Source organism: Pezoporus occidentalis, unplaced genomic scaffold (genome assembly GCF_034315485.1).
Source record: "Pezoporus occidentalis ecotype Australia unplaced genomic scaffold, CSIRO_AGI_Poc_V1 ctg113, whole genome shotgun sequence".
Classification (NCBI taxonomy): Eukaryota; Metazoa; Chordata; class Aves; order Psittaciformes; family Psittacidae; genus Pezoporus; species Pezoporus occidentalis.
In genome coordinates, this window is record NW_026912918.1 from 2,376,002 (window position 1) to 2,390,448 (window position 14,447).

The 14,447-nt window shown below is 36.7% G+C and overlaps 1 protein-coding gene across 2 annotated transcripts in view; it reads left to right on the top strand.

Annotated features, from left to right (window-relative positions):
• The window catches only part of PDXDC1 (pyridoxal dependent decarboxylase domain containing 1), a 102,640-nt gene that overhangs the window by 83,871 nt on the left and 4,322 nt on the right, over positions 1-14,447 (top strand). For both annotated transcript variants that reach the window (XM_062635309.1, XM_062635302.1), the window contains exons 6-19: positions 1,060-1,249; positions 2,287-2,355; positions 2,900-2,978; positions 3,935-4,019; positions 4,876-4,924; positions 5,032-5,133; positions 5,339-5,464; positions 6,617-6,667; positions 7,897-7,960; positions 8,607-8,695; positions 9,404-9,509; positions 10,607-10,778; positions 11,419-11,537; positions 12,382-12,503. In XM_062635309.1, coding sequence (XP_062491293.1) covers positions 1,060-1,249; positions 2,287-2,355; positions 2,900-2,978; positions 3,935-4,019; positions 4,876-4,924; positions 5,032-5,133; positions 5,339-5,464; positions 6,617-6,667; positions 7,897-7,960; positions 8,607-8,695; positions 9,404-9,509; positions 10,607-10,778; positions 11,419-11,537; positions 12,382-12,503 — 1,423 coding nt within the window. The remainder of the gene's footprint in view (positions 1-1,059; positions 1,250-2,286; positions 2,356-2,899; positions 2,979-3,934; positions 4,020-4,875; positions 4,925-5,031; positions 5,134-5,338; positions 5,465-6,616; positions 6,668-7,896; positions 7,961-8,606; positions 8,696-9,403; positions 9,510-10,606; positions 10,779-11,418; positions 11,538-12,381; positions 12,504-14,447) is intronic.

Below are 14,447 nucleotides of genomic sequence, written 5' to 3' on the forward strand. Positions count from 1 at the left end.
ATCAGGTAGTCCCTGATAACTTGATATGTTTCAGGGCCTTCATGTAAACTTGTTGATAAATGCCACTCTTACATTGTGCAAGAGCACTGACTTGCATGTTGCACAAAAATACTGAAAGAAGATCTAACTTGCAAGTTGCATAATAAATTGACATGCCTACTACTTTCACTGTTGCTCTTATCTATAGGTAAGACAGCTGAGGGATTGCCCTCAATGTGGAACACTCTTACCTTAACTCGTCTTCGGTTATTTTGCTCCAGTTTCATGACTGTAAATGTCAAAGTGCTGATCTGAGTTTGATTCTTAGAAGGGTTAAAAAAGGTGGGGAAGGAGCAGACACACTCCCCTACACCCTCACGAGCCCCAGAGAAACAAGCCTAGTAAGTCAGAAGGCAAAATAGCCATAAAATCATTAAAATATTCCTGGGGAAAAATATGCTTCACTTATGTAACTCACATATTTCAAACCTTTGGAAAATTGTCTTCCAGTGTGTTGAATAGATTGTAATAAATTGTGGTCTTATTTTCAGACTCACTAAAATACAAATGGCATCAGTAAATTTGGGCATTAGAAAATATCTTGATTTCTGATGTGGTGATGAAGTTTGCCATTTTCTGCCCATTTACTTTACTTCATACATCTTATTCCGATTTTACTAATTTAAAAAATGTCAGGTTGCATTCTGCTTAAAATTAGCAGTTCAGAATTTACATAATGTATTAAAACCAGATGAAACCTTTTGTGTGTTTCCTCCCCCATTCTGCTCTTATTAAGCAAGGTTTCGAACTTTATAAAGGCAGTCCTTAGGAATCCAGATGTGTTTTCTTTCTCACTTTATATCTGAATCTAAATGACAATATATACTAGGCTTCCCTCACTTTTAATCTCATCCTGTCTTATAAAAGTTTCCTTCTATTCTACTTCATCCTGGGAAAATAGAAGTGTTTTAAATCTGTCATCTTTGTCCTTTTGTGAGCTCCTATTGCTGGTTAGTGTTATTTTAGTCAGTAAACTGGTTATTGGTTTTGTCAGTCATATTTACTCGTCTTTTCTTGCAGGTATGAAAATGGATCAGCGTATTATCATGAAGATGATCGTGAAGGTCTCCTAAAAATCTGTCGACTTGTTATTCACACACGTTATGAAGATTATACAATAGAAGGATTTAACGTGCTATATTCTAAGCAGCCTGTCATATACATTAGTTCTGCAGCTAGAACAGGCTTGGGCCAAGTTCTCTGCAATCAGGTAAAGTGGATAAGTTAGGGTTTTAGCTGCAAGTAGAACCTACCTGGTTTCATATTGCCTACTTGAAATTTAAATTTTAAAGATATATTCAGACTTTTCCTGCAGCAGACTGGTACTTGTGGCACAGTGTGGTACACTACTGGCAGCAGTCTTTAAACTGGCTGGGGCCAGTGTCTGCCTGGAACTTCCACTGTTGGAAGTGAAGATTTCTCCAAGCTTTTTCCCAGTCCCCTTATGTTAACTGAATACATGTATCCCCAAGCAAACATAACTTTGGTGATTTTGGAAACTTACTTGTTTTTCCTCATGATAGAAACTATGGCAGTGACTAAACAGCAACACAACAGGAAGCGGGAGGGGAAGGGAGTCTTCATGTTCTGTTAAAGGATAAAAACGAACTACTCTGTAACTGTGGTTCTCTTAATTTGCTGAGTCTTCTTTTCAGTGATGGGTCTGATCAACTCGATTTGACTTGTCTAGTAATCTTCCAAGTTAAAAACCAAAATATGAGAGACCTTGATTCCCCAGTTCCCCCTCATGTTAATGGTGCAAAAGTTATCTGGAATTTGCCTCCCTATCAAAGGAAGAACTTAAGACTTTCAAGCATGAATAGTCAACTGAGCTGTGTGATTAAAGTGGGCAGATTCCTCTCTACTTAGTGAAACAACTGTGAACCTCTGGTGGAACATGGCCCATGCACAAAGTACATGTTTGCCTACAGGATACATTAATTGCAGGGGTGGCCAAGGAAAAGAGGATTGAGTTTAGGCTGTTGTACAGAGCATAGTATCTCATTAGAGAAACTGAATGCAGTTGATGTGCTAACAAAAAGGTGACTGATTTTTTTTTTTTTTCCAGTTTCTCCTGTGCTTTCTATTCTCTGCTATTAATTTGATTATAAGTTTTAGCAGTAAATGTACTTTTTAATGTGATATCCAGCTTTTTATTGTCATTTTTACTATTTTTGTTTATATATTTCTGTGGACACTTGAAATAAGTATGTCTTGCTTGTTGAAATTTCATTGTTTTTATTGCAGCTAGGGTTACCCCTTTCTTGCATGTGCCATGTGCCTTGTAACACTATGTTTGGATCTCAGCACCAAATGGTAAGTTTGTCTTAAAGAGCTCTTTTGATTTTTTGGGGTGGCTTTGGTTTAGTTGTTTGGTTTTGGGGGTTTTTAAGCCTTGTTAAGTGAAGGTCAAGTATATTGTTAGGAAAAACTTATTAACGTACTTACTTTTTCAATCGCTATGTCTTCTGTTATTTAACTGTACAAATTGTAGATTGAAATTGTCTGAAGAGCCAGCAGGTCGCATCTTGGTCTTGTCATATGCAAGATATTTCTAATGGCATATAGTAAGATGCTTCTTAGTCCAGGATATAGAACATGTGTATTTGGAGGCATGTTTACAAACTACACAATGTATTTGTGTTGTATTTTTCACAAATGCTTTATCTGACCTTCAGGTTGTTTTACCTTTGGGAAGAAGAAACTGCAAGCCACAAACTAAGATATTAAGAATGTTTTCCAGAACTTCAGAATGCTGTCCATTTTCACACTGTATGCATTTTTCTGGTTCAGGAGAAACAATTCTGTGTGGTTTGACAAACATATATATAAATACATATATTTTTCTTATTGATAACAGGATGTTGCTTTGTTGGACAGAGTGATTAAAGATGATGTTGAGTCTGGAAAACTGCCTTTGTTGCTTGTTGCAAATGCTGGTAAGTGCTGTGGACAAACAATAATTTAAAAACGACTTTGTTTTGTGAATATATATAAAATCCAAAATAAAAATGCATTAAATAGATTAGTGGTTACGTATCAAGGAATATCAGGAAATATTCTAATGACCACACAATAATCATCTGTCTAGAGGGGTATTTATTTAGTTGATTTAAAGTTGTATTGTACTGCTACAGATCTGCTTGTCAGCAAATGTATTAATACGACTAGAACTTCTGTTAGTGAAAGCAAATCTCTTGCTGAAAATCAGGTTCACGTTAACACGTCAGAATTTTTTGATAGATGTGCCATCAATTTTAGCCTAAAAAGTTACTTAGAAAAGTTAAACTTTAGAAGTTTTCTTGTTAATTAAAGAGAACTGCTCGTGAACAAAACTTGTTTTGAATATGAAGGTGTTGACTGTTACTTGACTTGCAGGTGGAAAAATATCTGAGATGTTAATCTTGGTTTAGTTTTCTTTCATGGAGGTCATATTTTGAACATATTAAAAATATCTGCATTTCTTATCTGAGGCTGCTGAGTCTTTTAGTGCCTGAGACATCTAACTTTCTATTTTTTACATATATTTATATGTAAAAATATAAATATGTAATGATATATTAATATTTTATATCAATTTAATATCACTATAATATATGTAATAGTAAATAACAATATAATAAGTAAAAATATATAAATAGATATGTAAAAAAACCACAAAAAAACATAGCATTTTACAAGCAAAACGAGTATCTTTATTTTTTTTGCCTAGAATACCAATTGCTCGTAAGTAACAACACACCAGATACTAATATGTCTATAGTGGGCTCTTTGCAAACATCATCCATCCTGCTCTTGTGTGACTTTTTTGACAACAGTACAGGAAGTCCTTTTATGTAGAGTCCTAGTCTGCAGGCTTATCTTTTGTCATTGCCTTCTTTCCTTTTCCACAAAGGGACTCCAGGTGCTGGGCACACGGATAAACTTGGCCGACTGAAGGAACTTTGTGAGCAGTATAACATGTGGCTTCATGTAGAAGGGTATGAAACTTGACATTTATTTCTGTAGAACTGTATTCATTACCAAGAATAGCAGATAGCACATAATCTTACAGCTAACCAGCTAGTAGAGAGCCATAGGATCATCTTTATCTTTGTCATATTAAGCATTTTAAGTAGTAAGAATTTTGTCACAAATTGTTTTACATATATGAGAATAATTAATTGGAGTGGTTATTTCAGCATAGGTCAGTGGGTACTTTTACTCAGATGGTCATCTTACCTGCCTTTGCTTTGAAGAGCCTGGAATATGAATTAAAAGGAACCTTATAGGATAAGTCAGGGGAGACATTATACAGTGATTATTGAGAATGAGAAAGGAGAATGAAACGAGTGTGGAAGAGATGACACTTCAGTCAGCATTGTCAAGAAGACTGCTGCAAATGCAGCATGCAGCATAGCTAGGGGAGGATTAAACCAATAGGAAGTTTTGAGAACTTAGACAATGTTAATGAAGACTCCAGTGCTCTAAGATTTTTCTTTTTTTTTGTTTTTGGCCTGGGGTAGAGGCTCCGCTTCTTTTGCTATTTCATTGACCAGTGTTATATTTGCATGCTGTTTATTTCTGATGCCACATCAGTGCTGAATTATAAGTAGGACTTTGGGGAATGATTTCCCCAAGGGTTGGACTGAAACATTTTTAGATTGAAATTGATTTTTACTTTAGGGTTTTCAATTTTGGAAAAGCAAGTAGCAACATCTTCTGCATTGCCAATGAAAAATACACAAGCAAAAATTACCTCCCTTTACAAATAAACAGGAAATATTTAAACTGAAGATTAAAATATTAATTCTTAATACATGGTTAATATCTGCTAAACCCACTTTCTTTTTCTAGTGTGAATTTGGCAACTTTGGCCTTGGGTTATGTCTCCTCTTCTGTACTGGTATGTCTTACTATATCTAGAAACTTAATAATGTGCTCTAGATTTTAAGGTCATGATCTTATTAAAATTTATATGGCTTCTATTCTGCTCATTGTAATAATCTTCAGGCTGCTACAAAATGTGACAGCATGACTCTTACTCTGGGTTCCTGGCTGGGCCTCCCGGCTGTACCTGCAGTGACACTCTACCGACATGAGGATCCATCTTTGGTATGTTTGGCTTCTCAGTCATTATTCTCAGAGTCTTGAAACTATAATTTTGATTGTGGTGTACTGCCTTGTTCTTCACAAGCATCTAAATTACAATTTGCAAAATCTTGCCTATTTAAGATGTGGCATATTCCGTAAGCTGCAAAATTGGAATAATTGAAGAGAGGTTAATAATGGTTTGTTTATTGTTTGTTTTTCCCTTTAGTCCTTAGCAGCTGGGCTGACATCAAGTCAGCCTGTAGAGAAGCTCCGAGCCCTGCCACTGTGGCTCTCCTTGCAGTACCTGGGCCATGATGGGATCGTGGAGAGGATAAAGCATGCCTCACAATTAGTAAGCAGTAGCTGGTTGGCACGTTATTTATGGATACTATGCTTCTTTGAGTATGGGTTAGAGGCTGTTGTTAAGAATCCTCACCAATTGATGTAGTTGAAGTCTCCAAGCAGAAACAGAGTTCAGATAGCAAGGATAGTACAAGTGATATCCAGAAAGCAGTTATACTTAGGAATGTTTTTATAGTAGCCATTAATACATCTTTTTTCATTATTTGATGCACTGTAGAAGAATCAACTAAAAATACTGTAGTTGTTGACAGTATAGCATATTGGTTCATACTGTGTTACAAATTATGAGAGCAGAGTAAAAAGTGTTTGGGGAAGGGATGTGCTTTTACTATTAGATAGTATTTTCTTTTTTAAATGAGAAGGACTTAATCTTTGTTCTTTCTGAACAGTGAAGTAACAAAATCACTTCATTTTTGTCACTTCTTTATTTAAACAATTTTGCTTGAAAGCTGTTCAGAGAAAGACTTTCTCATTTTCCTACTCGGCATTGTATTGATTTAAGTAATAGTAAATTATAAATGCCTGACAAAAAGGACTGCAAAACATTTCTTCAGATACAGTGGAAATTGCACTATTTCTGAAGTTGAGTCCTTACCCTAGTAAGAACCAATATAATGTGTTAGCTAAAAAATGCATTGTTTATTGGCAAAGCATTTTTTCCTTAAAGCTACAACATTTAGAAAAAAATCAAAGAAAGGCAAAATGGAAAGTGTCTGTAATGGTTAGTGAAGAAGCTATTGGCAAAGACCTAAAAGAATGACAAAGTACCATTAGTCATTAAAATTGTGTCATGTGAGATTGATCTGAGCTTTTATACTAGCCTATTAATAGTCTTAAACCACAATTTAAGAATATCTTTTCTACTGAAAATAATTTAGAAAGCCATCCAAGCCAGTTGCTATGGTAGCAATGAGAAAATTAACAGTTCTGATACGTACTGTGCTTTAGTTAGTCAACGAAGTTATAAGATCTCTGGAACTTTGTCAACAAATTTACAGATAAGAAGTGGATGAATTGCTGATATATGGTAGGGGCTTGCTCAGAAACAGGAATTGTGATAGTGACTTTAATGTTTTTCAGAATAATTTTCAATTTCTAAAACTATGCATTTGTTTTTTCTTCTTCTGCTGCGGTCTTTTAGAGTCAAAGGTTGCTGGAGAACTTGAAAAACCTGGACTTCATTAAAACTTCGGTACAGTCTGCATTTAATCCTTTGTTTGTGTAGCTTAGTCTTTGCTTGTTAAATGATATGAATAACTGATTAGAAAAAAATTTAGCAGTATTACTGAAATCATAATCACTGTTTTGAAGACACTTGGTATCTTTCTAGTTAAGTTCTGGTGCTCAGTGAAATTGTGACTTGGTTGTGTGTGAACTCTAGACTGTATTTGTTCCATTGCTGTGTGCTCATGCACTCAGTGGAGCTGACAGAAAAACATGCAGAAATTGTTTCCAGAGATGGATTCAATTCCATTTAAAGCATGGATTTGTTCACTAAAACATTCATGAAACCAGTTTTCATAAGCCTCCCTAACACAGTCTGGTTGTATCTTACCCTGCTGTTGAGATGAAGATATGAACCCTGTGAAATTGTATGCAAAAACTATCCAAGCCGAGGTTTTTACACCAAAAATAGCTTTAGAAATTACATCTAATGTATCAATTCCAAATTTAGTTTCTGTGAGATGTCCTGTTCAACAGGATCTGGTGGTTTTATTCCCCCGTCTACTCCCAATTTTAATTGACACTTGATGTATAGAAAATAGTCAGCTTGGTTTTCTGGAGCAGTAGATAACTCATGGGTCATTCCGAGTGAAAACAACCATTTTTGTCAAGGTTCTTTTTCCAAGAGTATTAGTGGCCTTGGGAGTTCAAGTTACTGTAGCACTTCCCCCTTCTACTTAAATCTTGTGAGTTTAGGATTGTGAAATGTAGCCTCAGATTGCCTCCAAAAGCTGCCCAGTCCATTTCCCTTATCCCCAAAGCAAGATCAGTTATAGTCTTGTTATTCCTGCTGGAACTTTCTAATGATTCTAGGGTGATTTCCAGGAGAATTTTTTAGCATTAATATCTGAAAATACTTAAAACTAAATGAACTGTTTAATACAGTGTATTTGCTAATGAACATGCTTAGGTGCCTTGTTTTATAGTGCCCAAATTTTAATTACACATACCTTAAATCAGTACATTTCTGCTTAAACTGAATGATGATTTACTTTCCTGTGTTTACAGATACATTTACTTGCACTCCTAGAGTTAACTTCTAATACTGAGATACTCTGAACATTGTTACTGCTGTCAACACAAAATGATCTGCTTTGCTCAGCAGCCTAATGCATTATACACAGTGTTAAATAGATTGTCACTTTTTTTTTTAAGGATTTAAGTTTTGGTGGTTGGGTTGTTTTTTTTTCTTCTAAGGTTGAAGATGAGCTGAGTTCACCAGTGGTGGTTTTCAAGTTCTTCCAAGAATATTCAAATAGAGGTATGTGATTTATTTAAAGACAAAACAAAATAATAAACCCCTCTCTTTAAAAAAAAAACTATAAACTACTGATTCATAAAATGAGTTTGAAGTACATGTTACGTACTTCTCTTGTGTAACATGCTTTGAAAAAGGCTGTGAATGCTGGTTGTAATCCAGGGATAGAATCCATGTATGTGATAGCTTCTTTTTTTAGATAGACTGCAGTGTTTTAAATTTTCATAACGAGTCATTTTCTTGAGTGAGGAGAGATTTGCATATGATTTTGATCTTGAGAGCAGATGCTGGAAGTCTCGTAAGCTGCAAGCTGTGTTTGAGCGTACTGATGGGGGAAGGTCTTCCTTAGTTTTGTGACAGGATTTTGCTTTATGAAAATACTGGTTTTATTTGCACTGGGGCATTTTAACCTCAAAACTTAGGTATTTTACTATTTGTTACCTGATTTATTCTAGTATTTGTCATGTTCAGAATACCATAAAAGAAACAAATAATAGTCCTTGTTAGTCTGCTTGAAGTCCAGGAGATCATGTAGATGTGTTACATTACCTAGGAAATGTAATTGTCTTTTATCTAAATTTTAGGTTGCCTTTTGTTTAATTAAGTAAATAAAAATCCACTTCTGTGATTCTTGTATCTTTGGATTCAGATCAAACCTCACGTGCTGCACAGGCCTCAACTATTCAGCACGCCATAATAAGCAGCGAAAGACATGTTTATGACACTTTCAATCAGTGGGTAAGAATGGATGCTCTTTCTCTTTAGGAAAAAAGAAGTGGGATGCTTCCAGGGGTTCATCAGTAACTATCAAACCTCAGGTAGACTAATTTGATAGTTGTTCTTGACCCGATACCCTTTGCAAAACTAGCGGCCATTCTGGATTTAAAAGATTATTTGCTCTGAGGCAAAGTTGCTTTCACATTTCTGATTATTTTACATGTAATTACTACTGAAATTATATCTTAAGTTATTGGTAGTGGATTATTTTCCTTGGTCTGTGAGAATATATGAAAATTTCAGGAGTTTTAAAATCGGCTGATGCTTCATTGCCAGTGTGTGTGTATTCACAAATACAGTCTTTGCCACGTCTCAGGAAAAGTAATTCTAGAAACCTATGCTTTCAGAGACCTGAGCAAGCAACTGTTTATAACTGGTTTGGATCTATTGCATAATAATGGTGGCATACTAAACGACAGTGATAGTTTGGTAGAAACTTCTGACTTGTAACACTTGTAGTTTATCCTGAATTTTCAGGATTTTAAATCTATGCCGAACTGTGTCACATCACCAGCAAGCTAAAGCATTTTGTTACAGAGGGTGATTTTGAGAAATACAGAAAACTCTGTTTAGCATACGGTTTCCCTTAACTATGGGAAGGGTCCAGGCCTGAGTCAGTGACTGCCAGACCATGCTTCGTGCGTCTCTAACTGTGCCATATCCCTTCAGCTAGGAGAGCAGCTGGCACAGCTGGTTCCAGCCAGCGGCGTGGATGTGGTAGAACTGGAAGATGAAGGCACATGTGTGCGTTTTAGCCCACTAATGACTTCTGCAGGTAACAGTCACTTAATTCAGCCACTTGTAAAAACTGGGATTTGCTAGAGAATTGTACAATAATCTCCTGCTGTATAAGCTCAAGAAAATCTTTAGTGAATTTTCCTATGGTGAGGATTTTCTTACAAACAACACTGTATTAGCTTTATCATCCTGCTCTGCCCTGGCAATGGATGCATTAGTGGTAGTTCAGCTGTTGTGAGTGACATTGCCTTGCTACCTCTGCACAGAAAGCCTTCTACTGATCACTTTAAATTCATTAGGAAACTCAAAGGGAGAAGCTCTTCGTTTGTAACAGTTATAAAAGAAATAGGAAGGATAAATCATCCCTATCTTTCCTTCTCTCAGCTCCTTAACTCAATATGTTTGACCTTTCTGTGCAGGTATTTCAACACTGAAATGGTGCTTGTGTTCAAAATATAGCTACTTAACTAGAAGAGTTGTTTACTAAACCTCTAGGGTTTTCTAAAATTACAGATGGGGGGAGGGAGAGAATTAAAAAATTATCTGTGTTTTGGAAATATCTTAAATGCCATGTTTAAGCCATCACTGTATACATACTTCATTTAGACTTGGCAGATGCATAGAGCAACTTGCTGCAAGGTGTAGGGTGTTGCATGGTATCGCCTCTTAGCTTGCGTGGGGTGAGTGGCTTAGGCTATCAAAGCACTTGACACTGATGGGCGAGGTTCCTGGTGTACACAGAAAAGTAGATTTTGGAACAAAACTGCTTGGTGATGCTGTGATATTTTGGTTTGGGTTTTACACCAGCATGGAAGTTGATTCGTCATCTCTTTGGCTGTGGGAAGAGGAATTTTCTGGTGCTAGCTATGGATGTAATGAAAAAGGGTATTGTCCTTTTTAATTTGTAACACCAGGAAATCCTTTTTGTTAGCTTATTTTAAATGAAATCCTTGGGTCTCTCCATTTTGATGTGTCAGTGGATAGATAACTAAAGAAAAAAAACACTGTTACAGAGATAAAGATACTTCAATGCTATCGGTAAATTATATTTATGATTGACTTAGAGTGGCTTAATTCAGACATCTGTGTGACACCTGTTCACTGTTATCATGCACTAATGCATCAGCTCTTTAGTTTTAGGAACTGAAATACAAGATATTGATCAGTTAGTAGACTGCTTAAAAATGAAGATACCAGTATTGACAAGCACACTGCAGCTGAGAGAAGAATTTGAACAAGAAGTGAGAAGAACACCAGGGCTGTTGTATATTGAAGATCTCAGCTGGCCAGGATTAGGTGTTGTAAGGTAGAATGCTGCCTATTTTTTTATTATCTTTTTTGATAACGTGTGCATGAACAGAAAGGAATGCAGGGTCTCCTTAGTGGTGATCTGGAGGTGTTTGCTGGTTATAATCTGGTTTTGCACCCACTTGAAGCTTTTGAGTCCTGTTGTTTATTTTTTGTTTTTTTAAGAAAAAACTTAAGACCTGTTTAGAGAAATTAGGGCAACAGTTTAATATTTCAGGCAGCATGTGGCTCTGTTAGATGGAAATGTAACATGCAAGTCCATCCTACTTTATCTAGACAAGTGCAGCTTACATTTTATTTATAATGGGCTTCATTTAAATACTGACTACCACTTAACCCTTCAAGTGTCTGACTCTCTCATACAGTCTTCTGAGAAGGATTCTGAATAGTCAGAACAGTTAAAGTACAATCAATCTATTACCTAGAAATCTACTGTGTTCAGTTCCCTTTGCAGCAGCAATCTTGTCCCACCCCAAAATCTCTGATTACAAATGCCAGTAAACTTGTTGATCTAAGCTGTGATGTCCTGAGATTTCAGTTCATAAAATACAGAAATCTGTAGAAATATGCTAAATATATATATATACTTTTTGTACATACTGTAAAGCGAAGTTACTGTCTTCTGTCTTGGTTTGAAGATACAATTATCACAGTGATGGGAAGAACGATGACGAACAAGAAAAAGAACTAGAAAAAATCAATACAGAACTTCTGAAGAAATTAAATGAACTGGAGTCGGATCTCACTTTTTCTTTGGGTAACTGCACTACTTAAAATATGACTGTTCAAGCTAATGGTCATTTTCCTGTCTGTGCTGTAATGGTTCAGTAGGTCATTTGTACACAGGTTAGGGTCACACTGCTATATATATGGTTATTGTAGAAACAACATCTGTAACTTTTTCTCCTCATTCCTGTTTCAGTTGGTAAATGTTCAGCAGGGTGTGAGCAAGGTGCACTGTTGTCAAAAACACTTGTGAAAACTGACTTATGGGTAACTAGACCAAAAAGGGTCTCCTTGTCAGAAAGAATAAAAGCTGCAGTGTTCCTCTTTTACATCTGTAAACTGAGCCTTCTCAGCGCTGTAACTGGTGAAAGCAGATCGTCAAACCCCACTGACCAGTTCACTGCATTCTATGGCTGCATTAAAAGCTTCAGATGACTTTCATGATGATTAGCAGCACTTTCACACGGACACAGTGCCACATTATAGCTGAAGGAATAGTCATGTGTGTACTCAAACTCTGATGTCTTTCTAGTCAGCTTTCAAAAATGAAGTGCACTATAATTGTGGAGCCAAGTAACCTGTAAATGGCAGAAAGTAATGAGTTTGAAGCATATTCAACGCTGGTATTTATTATACAACCCCTTGGCTGTCTAAAATTTCCGCTGTTTTTTTGACTAGGTGTTTTATCTTCTTGAAAACCCACAGGTCTGAGGTTTTTTAGTTGCATCATTAAATACCTGTGGAGATACTGTCCTTAATTACCAAAGCATGTGTGTATGCATTCAGATTTCCAGATTTGCAAGCATGAGCAGTGCAACTATTGTGAGGATGGATTTTTGTACATCACAAAGACTTGATTCTCCCTGTGCTCACAGGTCCAGAATTTGGAGGGCAGAAGAACTGCATTTACATTGGCATGGTAACTGAGGATCTGGACTTGTCAGAGTTAGTTGAAACAATCGCAGCAACAGGCAGAGAAATTGAAGAAAATTCAAGAGTAGGTATTAATAAATCACAGAGTTTTCCAGAACCTTTATTTTTTCCTTTCCATACTGGCTTCAGGACATGGTTTTGTTCTTTGTGAAAGTAAAAACTGCACTTGCCTGGAATTACCGTGGAAGTGGTAATCTCTGTCCACATAAGGAGAACTTTTGTTTAAAGGTTTATGATATTGTAAGGGTGTCACAATTTATGTTCATGGTCCTCTGTTCAGTAGTTCTAATGGAAAACTTCAGTAGTACTGAAATCAGTTCATTTTATCACTCCAGTTTAAATCGGCAGAAAACCAAAAAAGGGATGGGGGGGGTTGATTGGAGCTGGTGTTTCTCATCACAGCTAAATGCAGTGGGATCAAGATTGTTTCTATACCAGCTTTAAGGTGAGACTGTGCCCTAAAATGTGTGGAAAAAAAATTAAATTGGTAGCTTAAAAATGGAAATTACAAATTACCTGTTGAAGTAATAAAGCTGATGATACAACTAAAGCATTTCATAAAAGCATTTACCTGGTGAGAGTTCTCCGTATGTTTTAGGAAGTAGAATTCCTAAATGACTTGCATTACAAATGAACGTCTATCCTTTCATTCCTTTAGTGTTGGGCATTTATTTCTTCACCTAAAAATAAATAGAACTTCAGAAACCCTTTGTCTATTTCTGCCCATGGGAATATATTGATTTTGGCAATGAAACTTTTTCTGGCGCTGTTTTCTGGAGACTCTCTGCCCGCCCTTGACTCCTATGTTGCTTTGTGGGTGAGAGGAAGGATGCTCTGCCTGTAGAGCATCTTCTGGTTTTTAATTGTAGTAGTTGAGAGATTAGGAATCAAATGCTGGGACATGGGCCACTCTGATCCTGAAGCTTTTAAGGTGGAGCAAATAGTGAAGAACTAGGGAAGGTGCAGTCCTTGTAACCAGCTACACTAAATCTGTGGTTCTGAAAGAAGCTCACACTATTTGATCCAAAACAGAAGGAAAACCAATCTTTGAGGCTGATGTATCATTTAGAAAACTGGTGTTTGGTGCAAGAGGGCAGCTTTTAGGAAAAAAACTTCATTATCAGCAAGCCCTGAGGACAATCAGGTAAGTACGTTAAAAGGCAGAACTAAAACTCAAGGCAAACATCTTGACTGGACCAGAAAACCCAGTGGTGGTTCTCTGTACCCTAACTGTAGTCCCGTTGCACTCCCTTCTGCAGTCAGTACTGTGGGGTGTTCAGTTGCTGTGGTGGTCAGTTCTGGCTTGCCTCTACCCCACGGAAAAGGAGCAGCTTCCTCATTTTCCTTTGGTTTTATTAGCTAACAGTAACCCAGGTTTTTAGCATTTTGGAGGAAGTGCCTGTCAGCTGACCTTATGCCTTTAATATTCCACTGTGCAATATTAAACCCCATATTAGGTTATGGAAATTGGTCTTTGTCTGGCACAAAACTGTGACTTTTTTTTGACTACTTGAGTTTGTTCATTTATTGCCCCTACAGTTCATCCACTGAGCCGCCTGTCCTGTGTGGTATGAAACGTCACTGATGCTGGGATCAGACTGGCAGTCATGAGCTACCGGTTAAACTTGAAAACTAAAGCTAAACCTAGACTGACACATACCTGGTCAGACTTAACTGTGGGGGTGGTTTAAGTCCTGGGTACTTCTGGAAGCCAAACTGTGCTCTTTAAACCTAAAAATCTGTCAGATTCAGCATCTGATGAATGCTTATGTGGTGAGCAGATCTTTGAAGAATTTGGGTCACAGGCTCATTTCCAAGTAAAAGAAAACTACTTTCTAGTCCTGTTCAAATCGACATCCTGTTCTCTGAGTGTGGCTTTTAAAAATCGTGCAGTCAGCCTCTACATTCTTTAATTTGCAGTCAGAATGAACTAGTGATTGTCAGATACTTTCTTAAATTGGAATAATATCTGACTACTGTGTCTGCACAATCAAAACCTGAACTAAAA